This window comes from Tiliqua scincoides, chromosome 1 (genome assembly GCF_035046505.1).
Source record: "Tiliqua scincoides isolate rTilSci1 chromosome 1, rTilSci1.hap2, whole genome shotgun sequence".
Taxonomy (NCBI): Eukaryota; Metazoa; Chordata; class Lepidosauria; order Squamata; family Scincidae; genus Tiliqua; species Tiliqua scincoides.
The window spans coordinates 281,089,448-281,112,830 of NC_089821.1; the positions used below are offsets into that span (position 1 = coordinate 281,089,448).

Sequence of the window (23,383 nt, forward strand, 5' to 3'; positions counted from 1 at the left end):
GCAGAGCTGCTAAGCACAGCTTATGATCCAACCCATGTTTTAAAGAACTCTCACTGGCTAGAAACTCTCACTTTGAGTGGGGGAAAAGTGCACATTGGCCCAGTGGTTTTCTCTGTCATCAAGGGTAGCTGTGCTACAAAGACAGCCCCCTCTATCTTTTTCAGTATTTATGTCAGCCATGTGGTTTCTCTAAGAAAGGAATTGGCAGGTGTTGAAGGTTTGTTGATTGTGACTTGCTAGTGAAGATTTGCTTTTTAAGATATAGATCAGGGGTGCTCACACTTTTTTGGCTCGAGAGCTACTTTGAAACCCAGCAAGGCCCGGAGATCTACCAGAGTTTTTTTTTTACAATGTTCGCGCCATCATAACATATAACATTTATGTGTACAATGTATGTTGGTGTACCTTGAGCCCCACTGAGTATAACAGGACTTACTCCTGAGTAGACATGCCTAGGATTAGGCTGTGAGGCTGCAATCCTAGCCACACTTACCTGGGAGTAAGCCCCATTGAGTACAATGGGCCTTACTCCCGGCGTTTCCTCCCAGAGGCGCCTGAAGGGGGGGGGGTCGGCACTCCGCAATCTACTCATTTTGCCTCGCGATCTACGGGTAGATCGCGATCCACCTCTTGAGCACCCCTGATATAGATAATTTTAATAAATGAAGAGAGGACTTGAGAGGAGAAACCCCCCCCCCAGCGTTGCCAGCCTCTACTTTCTCAAAAAAGATATAGTGGAACTGGAAAAATGCAGAAGAGAGTGACCAAAATGAATAGTGAGCTGGGCACCTCCTTTACAAGGAAAGGCTGCAGCAGTTGGGGCTCATCAGTCAAGAAAGAAAATACTGGGGGGGGGGGGGGAGAGATGACTGAGACCTAAAAAATTATGCATGGGGTGGACAGAGTGGACAGAAGTTCTTTTCCCTTTTGCACAACACCAGAACTAGTGGGCATCCACTAAAATGGACTGGCAGGAAGAATGGAGAAATATTCGTTACCCAGAGTGTAGTTTGTGGAACTCCTTGCCACAGGATGTGGTGATGGTACCTGGCCTAGATGTCTTTTAAAAGGAGATTACTGACAGTCAGTTTTTCCCCAGGATCTCTTGGCACCAGCCCATGCAAGTTAAAATTTGAACCCAGATTTGGGGAAGAAGGGGGAATATTGCCTAAGAGGTACTGTTCTACACATGTTTGTGGTGCTGCACTTGGTCCCTGCACATGCAGTAGATTTTCCCCATAGGCATGTAACACATTTTAGAACATGCCTAGTAATGGGGGGGGGGGGAGAGAGAGACAAAGGCTGTATAGTGCATGTGGAGGAAAGTGTACTTTGCCCATGCTCATTATTTTTATGTTACAGGGCAATGAAACCACGGTCCAGGGACTTAAGGCAGCCAGTGGAGTGACTGCAGTGGGTATTCCTTGTCTAGCAAACAGAGTCACACAAGCACACAGCAGCTGTTAGGTCTAAATCTTTTTACTTCAGTTTTGGATCGGTGATGACCCCGCAGCAGAAATAGGGCAGGCGATACATAGTGTGAACTACAAAATGCAGACTGGCGGGACTTGGTGAACCTGGCTTCTCTGTGAGACTAGGCAGGAGGCTATGGCTTCTTCTTTCACTTCCTTGTCGTGGCCAGAGGTTGAAGGGGGCAGGCAGAGTTACTCCCTGTTGGAGACACAAAGACACCCAATTTAACAGACACCCAATACCATAGGGTACATTTTTCCAATGACACAGACCCTAGCATGAGCCGAAAAGGTGATTGGGGAGTTTTAACCTCCTCATCACTGGAAGCTTGCTCTGCCTCTGTGTTATTGATTTAAAATAGGGGACAACACACTCAGGCCACAATGTCTCACTTGTAGATGCAACCCTGGTCATGCATGCCTTGATTAAGCTTCATAGGTCTAGTTCTTCCCCCACAAGGGGGGGGGTCACTTTTCATCTACATTACACCACTTGATAAGAACTACCTTATACAGGTGCATATTCAGCTTTGGAAATTAATGCTGAATCTGGGAGTACTTATGAATATTTCTGAATATACAATAGTCCTGGATATAGGGAATAATTCCTAATATCTGGAGTTCCACTGCCTCCTATAAAAAGCAGACCACGCTGCTTGCAAGCGGAGGAAAGTGAAGTCCCTTCCTTAGATACCTGGCCTGGCTGCTCAAGGAAAGAAATTGAACCAGTCCCCAGGTGGCCTGGCACCAAGTGCAGGGTGCAGCAGAGAGATCAGGGTCAGGGACTGGTGATGCTGTGGTTTTGACAGGGGGGGGGGAAACCGGGTGAGTGATGCCTGTCTCCCACAACTTGCCCCATGACTGCCACCCACCCACAAACCACCCCCCCCACGCCAACGTCGCTGCAGCAGAGCAGGTTGCCACCCAGGGCAGTGGACCACCAAAGCTGCCACTGCTTTGCAGCAGCGGCTTAGAACGTGGGCCTCTACATGTCTGTGCCTTGTCAGCAGCTGATTCATGGCAGTGAGACAGTGTCCTTGGGCCATGAACCTGTGTAGATGTACAATTTTCTTTTGTGTCTGTGCTCTGCTGCAGTAGAATCCACTGTGGTTGTCTGTGTGGTCAATTTTTTGTGCTTACAGTATGAAAGCTGCCATGCCCATCCCAAAAAACCATCTCCCAGCTGCCTTGTTCAGTACAAGTACTATGAAAAGGCAGCACATGCGCCCCAGAGAGGGCAGAGATGCTGCTTGTTGGCTTGAGGTGGAGCAAGTGTGTGACCCTGAAGCACATTCCAGTGTTCGTTATATGCAGGCCGCTGGCCAGGGCAGAGGGCAGAAGAAGGTACATTTCACCCTACGGGATGATGCACCAGAGAAACCCAGAGCAGCTTCAGTAGTGGGACTGACCCTGGCAGCTTGGGGGGGAGGGGCAGCAGCACTGATGCTTTTGTGGCTGGGGTGGGAGACCTAGGGAGAACCCTAGGCTAGAGAAAGCTTCTAGCCTAGCCTTCTTGACAGCTAGTGTTTCTGCATGTGCAGGAAATAGTTTCATATGCATTCAGCCACAGAAGCCTTCCACTGCAATCCGCAAGGCACAAACAGGTCTGCTCAGTGAGAACCAGGCCTTAACTGCAGCAGGTCATTCTTCCCTCAGTGCTCTAGTTTCAGAATTTGGACACTCATTTTATTAAAATTGATGTTTTCCCCAACAAGTTGAGTGCCCTCTCCCCATCATACATACACTTTGTTCTCCTTGTACTGGCGCAGGATCTGGTTGACCACTGACTCCATAAACCCAGGGTCATCTATGTTTCCTTGCACCGTCAGGGACAGAGGGTCCAAATCAAAGAGCTGCACATTCACCTGAGTGACAGGTGCTTCAGACAGGTCTGTAGTGGAAGAATTTGTCTGCACCTTGGAGAAAGAAAAGGTGTGCCTCAGTAGCTGTGGGGTGCAGCTGACCAGGAAGAACAGCCACCACACCCCATCTCTCCCAACTGTGCATCTGTACCCCACTCTTCAGCACAGGTGTTCTCCAGGGCAGCTCAGAACGTTACGTGAACCATTAGCGTGACATCAAACCAAAACATGGGTCAGAAGATGCTAGAGACTGAGCCAGTGAGCTCTGCATGTGGACCAAGTGTTTCAGCCCTTTGCCACCCCCCAATGCCACCCCCATCACACACAATAGAGGAGCAGGGTGTAAAGGAATGTGACACAGGCACACACATACACACCATGATGACCCGCAGAGACTGATTGCCATTCAGGGTATGGTTGGCCACTTGAGATACCCAGCCAAACTGCTTGTTGAGCTGGTCAAGTAGGCTTGTGGTGTTGAACATTTCCTCTTGGAAAGACCTGAGGAGGTCATCATATTGCCGGGTCAGTCGTTCAGCTATTAGCAGGTGGTCCTTGAAGTGGTCCCTGAGCAGGGTCTGGTCTGGATCCGTCTGGGAACAATCTGAATGAAGTTTGAGGCAGGAGGAAAAGGGTAGAATCAGAAGAGGGAAAAGACCACACTTGGGAAGCATCCAAAGCACAACACCCCTATCAGTTGAGTTCAGACCTGCACATCTCAGGCAGGCTCACCAAATCCCAAGTATGGCACACGTCAGCAAAATTACCCCAAATCCATTGCCGCTCCCAGGTCCAAGGTGAACTGGGAAGCTGGCTGAATTCAAGAGCAACCTAGCAGAAACTGGATTCCATGCTCTGGGGTCACATGCCAAGCAGGTTTCTGGGTTCTGTGTGAGGAGCATTCACGCACCAAGGACCAACAGTCCAGGCACATGCAGTGCTAGGCTGCACAGGAAGGGACCAAGGACCCGAGTCTCACATCCCCTGCAGCACAGCTCATGAGTTGCCCAGCATCATTCTTAAATGGGACCCCAGTTATCAAACAGAGAACGAGAGAGGCCAAAGCAGACCCACAGCTTGCAGAGAAATATTTGACGTTATATATTTGATATATTTTCACCTATATAAAGAGATGCCAAGATACAGAGACTGAGCCTCCCTGGACCACTGGGAGAAACATATTTTCAGTCAAGGACTCCTGGTTGGTTATGAAAAAAATATTTTTACAAGGTATTGCGACAGCACCTCTCATTTGGCAAATTTAAAGTGGGGCACCCAGGATTTAAGGTTTGCCATTTGAAAGCTGAAGGGGCACACAATGCCTACAGTGCCCCTTGAGAATGTGAGACAGCTATTTGGACTAAAGGCCAACACAACACAGGAAGGCTGAATTCCCTGCTGCTTCTGGTCTTGACTTGTGTGAAGCTGCAGAGCAGAGGCAGTGTCAGAGGGCAGGCAGGTCCGGCACTGGCCAGGGGTCCACAGAAGTCCCCCTATGCAGCCACCGGCAGCACAAGCTCCTCAACCAAGTCATGTGCCCTGTAACCACCTTGTCCCACCTCCCCCATCTGCACCTGTGCTTCCTCAATGACAGAGGCCTCCAAGATATTCCAGTAGTGGGTGGGGAGGCCTGGAAACTGCTTGAGCACTGCTCCCACAGTGCTGCCAGAGTGCTGAGGAAGGGGGGGTCACCCAAGTTCATCCGGGGGGGGGGAGAGACACTGCACATACACCCATGCAAGCACTTGCAGATAAAAGCCACGGGCTCAGCCAACCTTGGCTCCACCACTGGAACAGAATTTATGCAGCCTGGGAAGGAGCCCAACCACTGGGCTGCATCTGCTTTGCTTGGTTATCATCCTAGGACTCCAAGAGCCATCAGTTGCCTGCATAATTTAGCCAGCTCTAAAAAAAAAAAAATCAGAATATTTCTTTGCTCACAACTGGGACTACCTTGAATGTTGCTCATCTCCCCACTTCTGCTCAATACAACCTGTCTCATTCATGTCTGAAAAGGAGGGGGGTGGAGCAGATGAGGAAAAGGAGGAGTGGAGGCCTTTCCTGTGTGGTGCCCAAAGTCCAGAACTCTCCCCCTAGACATGGGATCATCTTAGGTGCCAGCTGAAGTTGCGGTTTACTGGTCTTAAAGATCCCTTTTATTAGTGGTGGTTTCTAAGCTGCTGACCCCACCTGTTGCAGGGCTCTCTCCTTTATTCAGGCAGTGGATCTTCCAGTTTGCACTCTGCTTGCTTGTTAGCTGCCTTGAGGGCTTTTGCATCAAAGCTCAATGCCCATGGGGTGCCTGCTGAAATGCTCTCCTCACTGCATACAATCCCAGCAACTAGGTGGAGCTAACTGCTTTGGGTCTCCAAGCCTTGGCAGCTGCTCCATGGCAGCTGGGTAGAAAGGCCTCCCTCCTTCTGCCAGAGAGCCTGGAGAGTTGTGGCTGCCAGCAAAGCACTGGTCTGGCTCTGTCTGGCCACTTCCTGCAGTCCCTCCAGTTCTGTTTTCCAGCTTTAAAATGGTATCCATTAAATCCTGCCCTTCTGAAGGTCCCACATGGGAGGTGCTATCACAGCAGAAAGGCAGAGTCTTGATGGCAATGGGAAACAGATCCACCCTAGGCTGGCAACTTCTCCCTGACTGACTCACCTACATCCAAGATTGCCTGGCACTTCTCACACTTTTCCCTCAATCTCAGGCAACCTGCAGAGTTGCGCCGGATCTCACGACACACCATGCGGTCATCACTGGGATAGGGTGCCACTGGAAGAGATAAGCAGAAAGCAGCATCACCGTGGGGCTCCTGACCCCCAGGCCTCTCAGGTACATTTGAACCCCTGGCCAGTATTGTCACTCAAACCCAGATTAACTGGGCTTCCCCTAGCTTTAGAAAGCGCTGCAAGAAGGGATATCAGTGGTCTACCATACAGCGGTGTATCATAAGGATGACTGAAGATGGCAAGTGAAACAGGGCTTTCCTCATGTAGGGCTCATAGAGACCTTTGGACTAGGCACTTTAACCAGTTGTCCAAATCCAAGTCTTCACCACATCAGAATCTCTCCAGTCAGTCTGCACATATGGCACCTTGCAAAAGCCAGAATCGGGAATACAGTGGCACACCTTGTTCCACAATGCACTCTAGCTCTTGAAGGCTCTTTCCATAGTTGCAACATTCCCAGACGCAGGCTAGTTCAGCAACTTAACTAGCCAAGACAAGCCCATTCCCCAGATCTGCTCAGTAGCCCATGGCCTTTCTTCTCCTGCAAGGAACCTACCCAGGAAAGGTCTCCGGGTTCCCTCGAGCCACTGGCCATCCTGCTCCATGGCCCTCTGAGCTCCCTCAAAGAGGCGCTGGGTCATCTCAAAAAGTGGCTGGAAGAGCTGATGGAATTCCTGATGGTGCTGGAAGTTGCTTGGGAAGAAGGAGAAGGCAGGCACGTTCCTGGCAATGCGGGAACCTGGGAACGGGCGTTGGATGCTGCGGACTGGTGCCCAGAAAGCATCCCGGAAGCCACCAAAGGGTGACTGGAAGAAGGGGGAGAAGCGCCCATAGACCTGTGTGCTTTTTTGGAAGAGGTCGTCCACTCCCTCTTCCACCACCGCATAGCGTTCCTCCAGATCATCCAGCCGCTGGCCCTGCTGTTCGTCCACATCCATCAGGGAGTCAATGCGTTCCCCATTTACCCATATGGAGAAGGGAGAAGATCGGTTCAGGAACTCCTCCAGCTGCAGACAAGCAAGAAAACTTCTCAGGCGGCTCAAACTGGAACACAACAGGAACCCAGGGGGCCTCCCAGCACTGCTACCAGAGAACCCAGCACCATCAGTTATATGGGACAGCATTCAGTTACCCAGAAGATTTGTACCCCACCCTATCGGGCACAAAGCTCTTAGAGTGGCTGACATACAATTAAGTGCAATTACACAGAGAAACACCAATGACAGCATGAACCAGGTTCCCACAAAGCTTCAGAACTCAAAAAAGTCACAGTGAAGGTTTTCATCTGGTGCTGAGCAAGCACCACATTCAATGCCAGGTGAACGCCCCTGGGGTGGACAGTCCAGGGCCACAGCAGAGAAGGCCATCTCCCTGGGACATCCTCTTACTCTCTGCAGGAAGAGTTTAGGGGTTGGGCAGACTTGAGTGAGAGAAAGCAGCCCTTCAGGGAGCCACAAGGAACACAAGATGTAGTCCTACACTGGGGTCAGGGGATTGGTACACCTAGCCTAGTACTGTGCTTCTGGCAGAACAAAGACCTGCCCCTCTGCAAGATAGGTGTGCTGTCATGGAGACCGCTGTTGGTTTCTTATCCACCGAAACTCACAGGAAAATTAAGAGGCAAGACCCTCCCAGAACACCAGGGAAAACATGGAAGATGTGTGTCCCACTGACCTACGCCTTCTTCTGTACCACACTCCTCCCAACCACATGGATCAGCCGAGGCAACATCTCAGATTTTAAGGCACGACCTAATCCCAAGATGTCTGATATCCAGGGAATAGACAGGCCACAGCGTGGCTAGTTCACTCACCTGCCTTCCAACCAGCCCAGCACCACTGTGGCATGTCCTAGTATAGAACCTCATGCAGGTCTGCTTCAAGCAGGGCTTGCACTCCTCCCAGAGAGCCAACATGGTCTCATTGCAGACCTCTGTCTTCTCAGTCAGCTGCTGCTCGGTCTCCTTTGCACGGAGGAGGGCCTCCTAAGGAAGAAACTGGGCTGTTAGTTCTTGCACTGGGCCTTCACAGAGAAGACAGCAGCCAAAGGGAGGACAGGTAGTGACAAATTCTCCTTTGGCTCACATGGATGAGAGAGGTGGAAGGATCACACAGATACCCTCACTGTTTAAAGCTGGCAGGGGAGGAGATGAATCTAATGCCCATGTGTGCAATTTTTGAGTTGTACTACCTTGAGCATCAACACCAAGTACAGGGCCTTGATTGGGTGATGTCCTGACAGTGCCTTGAAGAGGAATGCTCATGTGCAGTGGTTCTCAAACTGGGGCATCGCAGCGATCCAGCCAGAGAGCCCTAGCCTCTGCACCCTTAAGGGGTGGGAGGAGGGAGGCAGCAACATGATCGCCAGAATGGTGTCGCTGTCAAGGGGTGCAGGGGCTTGCTTCCACTTACCAGAGACTGGAGCAGGCTCCCAGGGGGTGCGGGGAGCCCCACACCAGCCTCCGCAGGGCCCCCCAAAGCACGCAGGCACTCAAAGTAACGATCGCAACCCACTTCCAGTTTTCAGTCTCAAAACCAGAAGTGGGTTGCAATCATTATTTTGACAGTTTGCGCACTTCAGGAGGCCCTCCAAAGCGATCACGTCACTGCCTCCCCCGTCCCCATGCAAGAACTTACAGCAGGGCTCAAACTCCAGGGGAGTTTGAGAACCGCTGCTCTTGTGGGAGAGATGCTGTCTCTAAACACACACACTCCGCTCTCAGGAAGAGCTGTCAAAAGTTATATGAAAGGGGACACAGAGAAGTAGTATGCGCCTTCAAAATACTATTTTGTTTTCCCACACCATAATTTGTATACATCAAGTTAGGACTTCAAAGGGGGGGGGGGAAATCAAGCCAAACATGAACACATGGAACAGCCACTTTGTCCACACACCAGAGTGCTTTATGTAAAGTCACTTTAAGTTTCCCAGAATGCCAGCTCCACCCCAGCACCTGTACATACACCCTTGGTTCAGGGCCTCACATCACCATCTTGCGCATGCATCCTAAGGCCATGCACTGATCGTGATAAGGACTTAGGAGGTCTGGTTGAGGGTGAGGAGTTAACCTCTTGCCACTTTGTTTTTGCAAATGTTGGTAAAAGACAGTACCCTGGCAGCACAATCAATGAGTGGAAAGGTTATGATTCAGCGCTGAGTCATATTTCAAGCTGTGCCAGCCATAGAGTGAGACGCCTGAAGGGAAACTATCTTGTCTGCTAGACCTAGAACAAATGACAGGCAGACCTCCTTCTTCTTCTTGGTGTCTTCCAAGGCATTCAGGATGTCTCGGTGGTCTTTGTCGGCTTTCTCCATGAGCGTTTTCATCTGCCTGACTCCATTGATGGCGTTCTCCACCTCCCTGTCAATGTACCTGCTTCCTGTTACAGACATTTCTGGGGAAGAAAGAGGTGGCTGCTGAGAGAGGGGGAAGTCACCTTCACAGCATTCTAGAGCAGTGGTTCTCACACATTTAGCACTAGCAGTAGCCGCCCTGGGTCCCTTTAGGGGGAAGGGCGGGATATAGATAAAGTTTATTATTTATTATTATTTTAGGACCCACTTTTTAGAATAAGAATCTGTCAAGACCCACCAGAAGTGATGCCATGACCGGAAGTGACATCATCAAGCAGGAAAATTTTTAACAATCCTAGGCTGCAATCCTACCAACACTTACCCAGGAGTAAGTCCCATTTACTATCATTGTTAAGAGAACAAGTCTATAATTTCCCCAAATACAGTCACATACTATGGTAGCATCAAGTCTAATATATTTTTTAAAAATTGAAATGAATGGGGACCCACCTGAAATTGGCTCGCAACCTACCTAGTGGGTCCCGACCCACAGTTTGAGAAACACTGGTCTAGAGAATGTAAAAAACATTATAATTAACCCCTGCTAATTGGGTAAGAGGCACTTTTTCAAGTGAGCGCTCCTTTTTTTAGCAGGGGAAGAGTAACTGGCCCACCTCACCCCAGCACTGTCTGTTCTAGTGGCTGTCTGCTGGTATTCATTTGCATATTTTAGATTGTGAGCCCTTTTGGGACAGGGAGCCATTCAGTTATTTGATTTTTCTCTGTAAACCGCTTTGTGAATTTTTAGTTGAAAAGCGGTATATAAATACTGTTAATTATAATTTCACTGAAGGCATTTCCATGTGCCAGGTTCACAGGAAACTAAAAACACATGACAGCAACAGGGAGGGCTACATGATCTTGTATATGTGCCATCACAATCAGAGGCTCAACTGACAATGACACACAGGACTTTCTTTTCCATGGCACACACCTGAGGAACTCCTTGCCACAAGAGAATTGATCCTCCTTTATAATGTTCTCTGCAAACAGCTGAAAACCACGCCTTGCTGTGACGCTAGGACCAGAACCTATGCAAGCAGCACCTACCACAGGAACCCAAGCACAGACTTTGGTCTTCAGAGGAGGCCCTGCGCCATGTTCCACCACTGGTAGAGGTGCAGCTGGTGGGCAGGGCCCACTTGATGGTGGCACCTGCTGCCCCTAGGGACCCAGCCGACCTCTGCCAGGGCGGCATCAGATATACTTCTTAAAAATATTGGTGAGACATGCATTTGCTGAGGGTGCCCTTTGAGAACTGCTTGGGAGTTTATTACCACTGCTGTGGTCCATTTGTTCCAGAAATGGTTTCCTAATTGTTGGCTGGCTGGCTGCCTTGAGGGCCCCATCAGGGATGGACAGGCAGGTAGGACAGAAGGCTTTTAAGAGATAAAAATAGAAGAAATTCTCTGGATTTTTATTGGTGGCATCACAAGCACCAGCAAGTCTCCATTATGCTTAATCTCCCCCAGATGGAGCTCTAGACTCTGTCTCATTTGCTGGACCATGTCTCCATTGCGCAACTGGGCACCACAAGAACATGCTGTGCCCTAACAAGGCAAGATATCTCCCCCCCCCCATGAGGAAGAGTGAGTCACTATTCCAGAAAGTGACCTCATGGGGCAGGTGTCTGGTTGAGCAACAGTGCCTTAATGCTGCCAGCATTTCTTGCCGATGTGGGCGTTCAGTGGTTTTGTGGTTGAACAGCCATTATGGACCTAGGATTAGCCTAAGCAAGCTCTCCATCCCACATACCTCCTCACTCCACCAGGCTTCCATGCCCAAAATAAAACTGCAAAAAGAGCCAAGTTCAATTCAAATACAAATGTCCTCCAGAAGCCCCTTTTACAGTATTTACCCACCTTAGAAAACCAACACTTCCACCCTAGATGCCAGAACTCAAAATCTGATGCGCGCACACACACCTGCCTGTGAACGTATTTGGAAGCAGGCATTGCCTCTGTGCTAACTCTACACTCAGACCTCCTACTTACGCTCCAACTTCTCAGGAACAAGGCAGTGGCCTCCCTCCCAGGACGAGAGAAGCCCCAGCAGTGGAAGCAATAAAGTGGGGGTCATCATCTTGACAGAAGGGATGCCAGGTTTCTGCAAAGAAGAAGGGGGAAAAAAGATAGTCAAATCAACTAAGGACATTTTGGAGGGGACACCTCCTATTGTTTTGTTCCTCTTCTAAGTGGTAGAATGTAGAAAGATCCATTTGGTTTGGAAAAAGTGCTACAGATTTAATAGCACCATTACAGGAATCCAGTTCTACAAGTGGTCTTGGGGAGAAGGAGTGGACGGAGGGAAAACAAATGCAGTCCCTGTGACCCATCAGCCTCCGAGCACACCAGCCTCCTTTTTCCTGAGCCCTAACTTCCAGAATCAGATACAACCAATTCAAAAATCTGCTTCTGGCCCATACTCAAGTCTACAGCTCCTAACTGCCAACAGAACGCAAACAGTTCCAAAAGGAAAGCAAGCCAGCCAATGAAGGGACCGTTTCGCCAACAGGTGCACATTTCTCATTCGCGGTGATGAGACGGACACTAGCCACCAAGCAACCATGATAGCCAAATGACATTTGTTGGATTCAAATTTGTAAGCTGCATGATGTTCAAATCAGGAGGCTGGTTTGGAGAAGTCTGCGGCCAAATTGTTCGCTCCAGTTGCTCCTGCTGAGATTGCCCTATTGCGTGCCAGCTGCCACTTCTGGCAAGCAGGGGGCCAGCGGAGCTTGTACATGGATGAAGTTGTACTTAGGATTATATATGCAACAGCTTGTCAAAGGTTTCCCAGAAGGAACTGTACAATTTGTTTCTCAATCATCATCAACGATAACCAGTCTTGGAGGAGCTCTGTAAGAAAAGACAGTGTGCAAAAGCTGACATGACCTTGAGCACATGATTTGCTCTGCTATGGGCATGAACCCAACCCAGGCAAGCCAGTGCTCCATCATCCTGCCATGCAGGCAATTCAGGAGCAAATCACAAGTGAACGTATTGCTTTCCCACCAAATTTCCTTTACTGCATTCATAAGCTCTGAGTAGCATAAAGTAGAGAAGCTTCTGTTCGGTGGACCCCTTTGCAACACGACTGCCTTTGCCTCAGTTTCTACAGAGGGCTGTGCCATCTGACCTCCACCCTGCCCCAGTGGCCAGGTTGAAACAGGCAAAAATATGCAAGCCAGCATTTGCCACCCCCCTTTAAGTTTCCTAGTCTTCCAAGGTATTTCCGGCATTGTATCTTGGCCTCCTTCCAAGCAAGGCTAATGTTTCCCTGGTTCCGAGAGACGTTATACAATGTGTTCGCTGCCAGCCTATCCACAAGGGCACCTGATAGGGGCCTGCATCAGTGGCAGATTGTGAGGAGTGCCTTTCATCCCAAGTCTGCCACCATCTCCCTCCAACCTGCCACCAACGCAAGCCACTAGCATAGCTAGAGGGGGGGCAGCGCACCAGGTTTTGCAGGGAGCCTCCCTGCAGCATGTAAGCAGCTCCTCCCCTCCCCTTGGGAGCCATTCACCTCTGCTTCCCCCCCCCACATGGCTCTAAAGGGGAGGGGAAGAGCTGCTTGCATGCTGCGGTGAGGCTCCCTGCAAAACTTAGTGCGCCCCCCCAGCTACGCCAGTGATGCAAGCCACAATGATCTGCTTCCTGTTCGCTCACGTAAGAAGCAGGGAAGTTCCCCTCCTTACCATGCTCCTCATGCACTGCTACGAAACCAGAAGTCCTGCACTTCCAAATTTCACAGCAACGCAAGACGTGCACAATAAGGTTTGGGGGCTGTTTGCAGCACAGAGGCAGCAGATCTGAGACTTCTAAGTCACACTGCCCTACATATGTGATTTGGTAGAACACCATATCTTCTACAACATAACCCCAACACACCCATCAAATAACATTATTCAGGCAAGGGAACACAAAGTCTTTCTGTTCATTATGGACCAGCTGGGGGAGGCAGAGTTCTCTGGTCTCATCTTTGCACATCACCTCCTTTCTGCAGGACTATGGCTTCTGTCAGGCACCCTCAGTAGGAGCCCGGGTAGCTCCTGTTGGAAATCTCTGCTTCCTGCCAGACCAGTAAGCTCCACCAGTTCTTTTATTTAGCTCCTGGGAGGGGCCTGATGGATAAAGAGGGGGACAAACTCCTTCCCTCCCCATGTATTCATGTACTCCATATTTCATGTATTATGTACCCCATATTTTAGTGCCATGTTTAGTTAGGAGCTGTCTTGTATTAACAAACAGGACAACAGGGATGCAGGAGGGAGAAATAAGGAAGAATTGGGTCTGAGGACCAAGACCACATATGTTTGGCCAAGCGAGTTCCAGGCCTGTAGGACAAGGGCTGCAAAAGAAGATGGTTGTCACCATGAAAGATCACAGGGAAGGAGAAAGTGCAGAAGGTAGAACAGATGATCTTGTGGTCAAAACCACAGAGTCCAGAAAGAGCTGTGATATGCATCTATAAACAACCAAGAAGAGAAGAAGTCTGGTGGCCCATCTGCTGACCCTTCCCTACCTGCGCAGAGCACGGCCCTCCTCATTGCATGCTAACCTTTCCACCCACAGGATTGAATCTGAGTCAGAAATCAGGTAACCATGCGGACCACTTGGAACCCATGAGATCCACTGAAAACGGGAACTTCCATGGAATTAAATACCGCATTTCTCTGCAGCAGCTCATTGTGCTTGGCCAGCATGCAACAAGTCTTTGACTGAGTTGTTGATTCATGGAGCTGTGCAAGTAGCTGGAACCCTAGACTGAGGAGCAGTGAGCTTGTCCCTTGTTCACCTCTTTCATTTCAACGCTGTGTACATTTTCTGGGGAGAGAAGAGCTTCCTGCCTCCGCTAAACCATTTGCTGTTCTAGTGACAGCCAGGAGGAAAGACATTTGTACCTCCTGGGGGGCACCATTCACAGTGGCCCAGGCAGAGCTTCACCAAATCCGTGACCCTTAAAGCCAGTCAAGGAGGTGGCTGCCTCGCCTGGAATCATCAGCGGCCCCAGGAGCTGAAATTGAGACCAACTCCGGTTGAGAGAGGCAGTCAACTGACCAGTCAAATACTCTGAAGGCATTCACCTGAAGAGGACGAGAATCATCTGATCCTCAATAGGTTTGATGCCTCAATTAGCAGCTGTTGTGGAAAAGACACCAACTCTCGAACATCACAAAGAATTAAGCCTTTTAACAATTTTAGGGAAGGTTTCTATAACAGGGAACAACTCAAAAGACCAGGAACAGACTGCAGCAGAGCTTTTCAAACTGAAGCGTTGCGATGCCCCAACCTGAGAGCCCTGGCCTTTACCCCCTTAAGGGGTGGGGGCAGTGGGAAGGCAGCAACGCGATCCCCAGGATCACTTCGCTAAGGGGTGGCTGCAGGGACTGGGATGCACTCACCAGTCTCTGCAGCAGCCTCCTGGGGGTGCAGGGAGCCCAGCATGAGCATCTGCAGGGCCCCCCAGCTTTCCAAAAGTGAAAGTGGAGTGATCACACTCCACTTCTGGTTTTGCGGAGCTGGAGCGCAATCGCTCCACTTTCACTTTTAGAAGGCTGGGGAGCCCTGCAGATGCTCTTGCACGCCCGGGAGGTTGCTGCAGGGACTGGTGAACATATCCCCATCCCTGCAGCCCCCCTTAGCGGCACAATCCTGGGGATCGCGTCACTACCCTCCCTCCACCGCTGCTACCTCCCTCCCCTGCAAGACTTACTGCAATCTTCAAACTCCCTGAGAGTTTGAAAACTGCAGGCCTACAGAGTCTTTTTAAAATGCCCTTAGCACAGAAGTAAAGCAAAACACCAACTACCTTTAAAAAAAGAAAAGAAAAAAAGTCAGCTTTTCATGGTAGCAACAGAGGTAAATCCCCCACCTACCTAGCCATCCACAAAGCATTCTTGGCTTCATGGAATATTTGACAGGGGTCAAATCGATGCTCAAGTGCCAGCAGCCAACTGGACAGGTGACTGGTGTGCCAGGAACAGCCGATGAGGAGCCATTGCCAGGATCCACAAACACACAGGGAGAACAAACATGCTCTGAGTCACCCCCAAGTCAGCTTTCCTGCAGTGTCTGCCGGAGAGACACAGCCATGGATCAGGGACTTGGCCAGCCTTTCCAAACTCCAAAGCCAAAAACTGCTGCTGGCCTAGATTCCAGCTTTCTGGTTACTCTGCTATTCTGCCCCTTTGGGAAAGAGTTGCATAACAGACCTCCAAGACCAGTGACAGACAAATAGATCTCACAGGGAACTGGGGGAGGGGGGCATTGCCCAAACAAGCTAGCCTGCCCAAAGCAGCAGGCCAAATTGAGGAGAGGAGGAAGAGGTGAGGACTCCTGAGCAGGGCAGCCACAGATCTCAGGCCTAGCAAGCAAGAGTGGGGGAGGACGAAGACTTCTCTAGGTCACCAAGAATGGCCTTTTTCCAAACACTGGCCAACACCAACCTGCCAGCAAGCGCATGAAGGATGCAATGATGAGAAAAAGGAGCACCACGGCACTGGAGACAGGGCATCCCCCTACCTCCACAGACAGACCTACAGAACTAATGACTTAAAATTCTGGAATGAAAAGAATGCCAACATAGTGTTGCAAAACTGAACTTTGAGGTAGGAAGGAGCCTGTTGCTCTGGCTTTGCCCTCCAGCGAGGCCTGGCTTGGGACTGAACAAATGGGAGTTAGCAACCCTTAGATGTCTAGGAGACCTATTTGAATCACAGGAAGGTGATATGTTTATGACCCAGGTAACCTCTACGCATCTCAAAAAAGACATAGTGGAAATGGAAAAGGTGCAAAAGATGATTACGGGGCTGGGGCACCTTCCTTATGAGCAAAGGCTACGGCGTTTGGGCCTCTTCAGCCTAGAAAAGAGACGCTTGAGGGGGGACATGATTGAGACATACAAAATTATGCAGGGGATGGACAGAGTGGATAGGGAGATGCTCTTTACACTCTCACATAATACCAGAACCAGGGGACATCCACTAAAATTGAGTGTTGGGCGGGTTAGGACAGACAAAAGAAAATATTTCTTTACTCAGCGCGTGGTTGGTCTGTGGAACTCCTTGCCACAGGATGTGGTGCTGGCGTCTAGCCTAGACGCCTTTAAAAGGGGATTGGACGAGTTTCTGGAGGAAAAATCCATTATGGGGTACAAGCCATGATGTGTATGCGCAACCTCCTGATTTTAGGAATGGGTTAAGTCAGAATGCCAGATGTAGGGGAGAGCACCAGGATGAGGTCTCTTGTTATCTGGTGTGCTCCCTGGGGCATTTGGTGGGCCGCTGTGAGATACAGGAAGCTGGACTAGATGGGCCTATGGCCTGATCCAGTGGGGCTGCTCTTATGTTCTTATGTTCTTATGCCAAGGTTGCAACTGCACAATAATCACCCCACACCCTTGGACAGCTTGGTGTGGGCTGCATAGGACCTCCAGGGGAGCAAGTTTGCATTGGGAGGTTGACAGTCAGGCAGATCTAGGTCTATCTGTGATTCTGGAATGGGAGCCAGATGCTGCCTGCTCTCTTCCTCCAGTCAGTGCTGAGCCTGCATACTTAAAAGCAAGGCAAGCATATCAAAGGCATCATCCAATGGGGAGGAGGGAGTTCAGGTAGCTCTGCAGCCCCCAGAACTTCTCATGGCTGGGGGAACCGGTGACCATGCAGGCCACAACACCCAGTGAGAGACTGGCTCGTTTCAGTGCCTCCGCGCAGCTCTAGAACTAAGAAACAGTGTCTAGCAAAGACAAACCAACCAACCCACCATAAACCTCAAATGTCCCCGGCACCGGAATATTGTCATTTGAGTGCCAGGAGTGTTCGGTGCTGAGGACTGGCCTTGGGGAAGAGGTGCGCTTTGAATCCCTGCAACAAGGGGAGGCTTATTATCACGAGAACACAATCTGGGCACCTAGCAAGGCCCTTGGCCTGTGCAGAGCTCGCTTGCGTGGGAAAGCAAACGCAGACCCTGGGACTGGTGTCACCTTGCCAGGGAGGGCTGCAGCTCAGTAACAGGGCACCTGCTTTGCATGCAGGAGGTCTCCAGTTCAATCATTGGCATCCCAGGTGGCTGGGAAAGGCAATGGAGCTCTGCCTGGGCACAGCAGCACCACAGGGCAGAACGGACCTTAGGCTGACAGTGCGCAAGCTCTTTATGTCACAGCAGGTCTCCTGCTCAGAACCTCTGCCCTGCAGAATTGCATAGACACCCCTTCTTAGAAAGAGACAATTATGGGAGCCGGGGTAACTGCAGCAATCTACACACTGAGTGGAGACAGCAGCTAAACAGAAGCATCTCTCTCTACATCACCCAAAAGCAGTTGGCAGGAAATCTGGGACTGTTCACAAAAGTCTCTCCACATCAAATCAAGCTGTGGGACTCACTGTCCCATGATGTGGTGAGAACCACACATTTAGGGAGGCCAGGATCAGCAGTGGCAATCAGCCACAATGGTTGAAGAGAACCACCATATTTCAGGGCATTTGAAGACCAGACACTATAGTGGGGAATGCTCTGGCCTCCATGCCATACTGACAGGCTTCCCAGGAACATCTGAAAAGGGAGTTCTGAAGTTGCTTGGCCTGAACCAGTAAGGGTCTTTTCTGGCCCTCCTTGTGGACAGCTCGGGAGACTGTCTCAAGCCCTCTCTGCATGCTAAATCTGCTTCAAGTCCCAAACATTCTGCGCCATCACCTCACCATCCAACACAACAAAGGGTGCTGGGGGACTTCAGCCATGTCCTTACTAGAGTTCCTGCATGTGAAGCCAGGGCAGCTGCCATCTAGCTTAGAATGGCTCTGCTTGCGGCTATGCGCTCTGTAGCCAAACAGACAGCCTGTCCAGATGCAGATGTTCCCAATTACTACAGAAAACACCAACGCAAACGGGTTCAGAAAAATAGGCCTCTTTGGGTACCTGTTTTGAACCTCTTTATTATCCAAGGCCATTGAGGCATCGACTGACTGAACAGAAACTGAAGGGCAAAGAAAGGGGCTTGTGGAGAACCAGTGAAGCTGGAAATTTGCCCTTCTGCCTGGACAAGAAAACAAAGAGGCACGGAAATGCCAAACAAGCAAACTCCTCCCCGTCTGGCGCCTTATCTCCAGCTGAAACACTCTCCTAATCTCAGCCTTGAGCACCACAGCAGTGCTCCTCTGGCTCCATCACTCTGCAAGGCTCCTCCACTCCCACCCCCACCCCATGACATCTTCCCTCTAGCCTTGACTTAAGACTGCTGGGACATGCAATGTATGGGGGGACTTTGTGGTTATACAGCTAAGAGCACAAGAGCCTCAGTGGGTCAGGGACTGATGGAGCCGCAGAGTCAAGTTATTGCTCCCTCTAGCTCAACATTGTCTGCACTGACTGGCAGCAGCTCCCTAGGCTTTCAGATGAGGGTCTTTCCCAGCAACAGCCATCAGATTAAACCTGGGAGGGACTATCTGCAAGCAACACAAACAGGCTTAAACACCAAGCCATAGCATCATCCCCCAGAGGGTTTGTTTTCACACCCATCCAGCCCCAGGTGCCCCCTCACCTATGAATAGTCAGTGTGGTACAGCCCTGGGCAAGAGCACTTCCCATTTCCTTTTGCCAGTCAGTGGAGACTGCCCTGAGCTCCGCATTTCTAAGTCTTCCTCCAAAGGGCACAGGGCATCCCCGTTTCACCCGCCCAGCCTAGCCCACCTCACAGAATGCAACTGCCCCAAGGTCACCCAGCCATGACCCTAACGGAGTGGCAGGGGCAGATCCAGTGTTGGGGGAGAGGCCCATGAGCACTAACAACTCGAGAGCCCAGGTCAACCATTTGGTTAGTGCTGGGCTCCTGGCTGAACTTTGGCCTCTGTGACCAAGGTTTGATGGGTGGGTAGAACTGCTCTCCCACCTGGACTTGGAGCCCAGATCTACCTGCCAGGTAGACCTGGGCTTCCATTCCAGTCAATCACACCAGTGCCCCACCCAGTAGGCATTCCCCCAGCACCCGATTTTGTTCCTCATCCCAGCAGATGCCCTTCCCTGCTGGCACAATGGTTTTGGGGGGCCACACACCCATGCCCCCCCCCCACTTAAATCTGCCCCTGCTAAATGGGGAGCTGAACCCAGATCTCCCTGATACAAGCCTGACACGCCAACCAATAAGCCATGCTACCTTGGAAGTTTCATTTTTTAAAAGCAGGCTGACAGCATAAGAACATAAGAAGAGCCTTGCTGGATCAGGCCAAAGGCCCATCTAGTCCAGCTTCCTGTATCCCACAGTGGCCTACCGGATGCCTCTGGGAGCATACAAGACACAAGATACCTGCATCCTATTGCCACTCCCTTGCACCTGGCATTCTGAGGTAGCCTACTTCTAAAACCAGGAGGTTGCACACACTCATCATAGCTCGTAACCTGTCATGGACTTTTCCTCCATAAATTTGTCCAATCCCTTTTTAAAAGCATCTATGACAGGTGCCATCACCACATCCTGTGGCAAGGAGTACAACAGACTAATTACACACTGGGTTTCATGCTGGCAGATTTTGCAGCTATATGGCTGGGCACAATCTGAAGGCCTTCCAATGATGAGATTTATTGCCATCAGTCTGTGTGTGTGTGTGTGTGTGTGTGTGTGTGTGTGTGTGTGTGTGTGTGTGTGTGTGTCACAGAGATTATCCTGCCACTGTTGTCTCACCCTAGTGATTGGCACTCTTCCTCGCCTGCTCTTTGAACACAGCTCTCTGGCACAATTTCATTTCAAGCAGGAACAAAGGAAAACAGTTATTGTCCAAACTGTTCCTGTCCCTCATCTCTTGTGTTTCTGGGGCAAGTTGCCCCGGGTGATGAAAACATTTTTCTGCTACAGAAGGCTGGGGAATAAGCAAGATCCAAGCAAAGCTTAAAAAGCTGCCCAGAGTGCAAGACTAAAGACAAAACTTCCAGGGTTTGTGAATCACTGAACCCAATGCAGCCCACTGGCAGTGTCTTCTTCAACTTGCCAGACACGGGAGAACTCACCTGGTTTTTTTCCAGTTCCCAGGAAGCAACAAAAAAGGTCTTCAAACCCCTGGGAAACCCACCTATATGGGTGGTGGGCCACAAGTACCCAGGCTTGTATCAAGAATGATCCAGCAAGGCTCTGCACCATTTGGGAGGTACTTTTGTGAGCAAAAAGCTGACCGCAAAACATAAGTTTACTGGTCCCAGTTCTTTGGGGGCTGGATGCTGCCGTTTAACTGGCCTGGTGAGGATGGGATGTGTGGAGGCACCGCCTGAAGGGCGCAATGCTGTGCGAGGCTCCCCATCAGTTGCTTCCAGCTGGTGCTGAGCAGGGAAGCAGAAGCCTGTCTTAGGGGAAAACCAGGAGGACTTGAAAAGCTGTTGAAAGAAATCTGATGACTGAGCAGAGGAATGACTGAGCAGAGGAATCGATGGTCCAGCCAACCCCACTGTTCCCATCCATTGTCATTCCAAAACAGCATGGTTGCAGAGGCCATGCACCAATGCCAGGCTGCATCACAACACATCCCATTTGCAGGGACTGTTTGTACCTGGACCACTTAATCCAACCATCTCGGCTGCCATCTCTAGGAATGGATTGTCCATCCTCAAGACAAGGACTTCTGGTCACAGTCGAGACGCTTCCACTCTGCTGAAGCATTGCTCATTTTGTAAATGGGATTAGGACTGATTATGTTTGCTTTTATGATTTCTTTATGCCTAATAAAGGTTCATTCATTCATTCATTCATTGCTCATTTACAGTGAGGTGGAAGTAGAACTAGAGCTTCATTCCTTTCGCTATGTACGCGTAAATCACTTTGTGAACTTTTTTTTGGCAAAAAGCAGCTTATTCTTAATAATTAAGACAGGAGTTCCACACAGCACCATATCATCCAGCAACAGCTGGATCTTTCTAAAGGAGGCCAAACTCTTTCCAAATACATTATATGGACAAGTAAAAGTCCTTTCCAGAGTTAACATTTGCAGTTTGAGGTCTGACCTCTTACTGCTTCCTGCTGTTCCCAGCTGGGAAATTCTTGGTAAACTCTCTTTTAATAAGCTTCTCAGTTGCTGTTCCCAGGGGCATGAGAGGTTGCAATTATTGGTTTCCTTAAATTTTTTTAAGCATAGTAAACAGCACTTTTTTTTTCTTTTTTTTTTTTTTTTGCAATAAAGTTCCCAAAAATCAGATTTGAAAAAAACCTGGATTGCAACACCTTCACAATGACACTGGATTTTCCATGAGAAATGATGGCACAAAGAGTGGCAACCTCAGATAAGAGGGCTAGTGTGGAAGCAGCCCCAGCTTTAACCCATTTCTGCTCAGCCCATAGATGCACACATTTGATCCCCGTTGCATATATGCAACGTTGGGCAGAAATGGCTCAAAACAGCAACCAGATGGACAGTCTCACAGTCCCCATTACCAGGCTTGGGCTCTCCCCATAAGGCAGCATTCCCTTCCCACTCCCAGAACAGTCCCAGGCAGCTCCAAACACACCAGCCACCCCACACCCTCACCAATGTGCACACCTCTCTCTAAGCGAGGGGGAGGGAGCAGAGAAGCCCACCAGCACCAAAATTTGGCCACCACCTGGCCAAGCTTACACCGCAGCAGTGAACACCAGAGCCCAACCACAAAACCACACAAAGCCTGCCTTCCCAGCTCCTGCAGTCTCACCTGCCTCATCCCAAAGGCGGGTCCAGACTAGGCTTTCCCAAGACCAGCCCCAGGATCATCCCCCCCTCTTGCAACGCAAGCCCCCACCAAGGCCCTTCCCTCCAGAGAAGGCAAGTCAGACGCCTGATCTAGCGGGAAACACGCTTTTGAGCGACACAGAGCTCAGCTGGAGGCGGCCAGCGTTCCCACATCCCTAGGGCAGCGGTTCACACGTGACGTTTCTGCCTGCAAGCACGAGACGGGCTTCCCCCGCCCCAACTCCGCATTCTCCATGCCCAGGCAAAGCCGAAGGGAGCGGGCGAGGCTGGCTCACCCAGTCGCGACCCACTCAGAGCCAGAGAGGGGATGCACCCCGCTTGCCAGCCTCTTCTGCCGGGCACGTGTGAACAAGCGTCAGATGCTCAAGGCGCGGCGCGGCGCTGCCTGCGGGGCCACCAAGCGGACCACAGCCCAAAGCGGGATGCCCCCACCTTAGCACTGCTCCGGTCCTTCGTCCTCCTCCTCGTCGCCCGGGAGATCCGTGGCGCAGCAAGCCGCGCAGGGCTCTTTATAGGCGGGCTGCCGCTCCTCCCTCTCCCCCCGTCCGGCCAGGGTGATCGGACACAGGCAGTGCCGCAGGAGCGCAGTCCCGGCCGTGCCGCCAGGAGGCGCCTCGCTCCACAGCTCCCGCGGCCACTCAGGGGCAGGCGGCGCCCCCGCCCGCGGAGCGAGCGAGGCCGCCGGGCGGCTCAACAAGGGGCGGTCGGTGCTCTCGCATCTGGCCAGACCGTGGCCCCCTCTGGCTACGCCGCTGCCTCAACCCGTCTGCCTGTGACGCGGAGGCCTCCGCAGGATGCTCGGCTGCTTTCCCTGCAAGAGGCTCGCGGGGCTGTCCAGACTAACAGCGATCTGGAACGGGAAGCCTGCCCAGCCCTCAGTTCCACATCTGTAAGATGGGAAGAGCCACCTGTCCCGGGAAGAAGAGGAACCTTCTGGTCCGCCCCAGCACAGGATTTCTAGAGCAGTGTTTCTCAACCAGTGGCATGACTACCACCAGTGGCACTTGAGATGGGGTCTGGTGGTGCTCGCAAGACCCCTGCCGCTCAGCAGCAAGGCCAGGAAAGTGACACAGCAGGCAGCGGCAGGAGACTCACCTTGGCGGGCAGAGCTCCAAAGCATGCTTTTCACACTCCAAAAAGCCCTCCTGTCCACTCTCCGCCTCTTACTGGTGTTTGTCACTCTCTCCCAAAGTAACTGGCAGTGATGTCATCACAAGTTACTTCCAGTGGCACTTCAAATAGGTGGACCATGTGAAGTGGAACGGCAGAGGA

The 23,383-nt window shown here is 50.9% G+C and overlaps 1 protein-coding gene across 2 annotated transcripts; it reads right to left on the minus strand.

The window, feature by feature from the left end:
• Positions 1–1,463: 1,463 nt before the first annotated feature.
• On the minus strand, positions 1,464–22,627 carry LOC136636751 (clusterin-like). 2 transcript variants are annotated; one of them, XM_066611998.1, is made up of 9 exons: positions 22,544–22,627; positions 11,406–11,517; positions 9,304–9,452; positions 7,871–8,041; positions 6,614–7,064; positions 5,987–6,100; positions 3,712–3,938; positions 3,216–3,388; positions 1,464–1,671 (listed from the first exon to the last, which is right to left on the minus strand). In XM_066611998.1, exons 2-9 carry the CDS (start codon positions 11,491–11,493, stop codon positions 1,665–1,667), a joined length of 1,380 nt encoding a protein of 459 aa, XP_066468095.1. In that variant the 5' UTR covers positions 11,494–11,517; positions 22,544–22,627; the 3' UTR covers positions 1,464–1,664. The 2 variants fall into 2 exon arrangements, with proteins under 2 accessions (XP_066468095.1, XP_066468096.1); XM_066611999.1 differs by lacking the exon at positions 22,544–22,627 and adding an exon at positions 22,387–22,472.
• Positions 22,628–23,383: the final 756 nt, after the last annotated feature.

Bases quoted from the DNA above. Each gene is read 5' to 3' on its own strand.
- LOC136636751 (XM_066611998.1), bottom strand. From the start codon at position 11,493: ATGATGACCCCCACTTTATTGCTTCCACTGCTGGGGCTTCTCTCGTCC. The intron at 6,101-6,613 runs GTAGGTTCCTTG...TATCTCTTCCAG, and splicing joins AACCCGGAGACCTTTCCTGG to TGGCACCCTATCCCAGTGAT. The intron at 3,389-3,711 runs GTGTGTATGTGT...TCTTTCTCCAAG, and splicing joins AGTCTCTGCGGGTCATCATG to GTGCAGACAAATTCTTCCAC.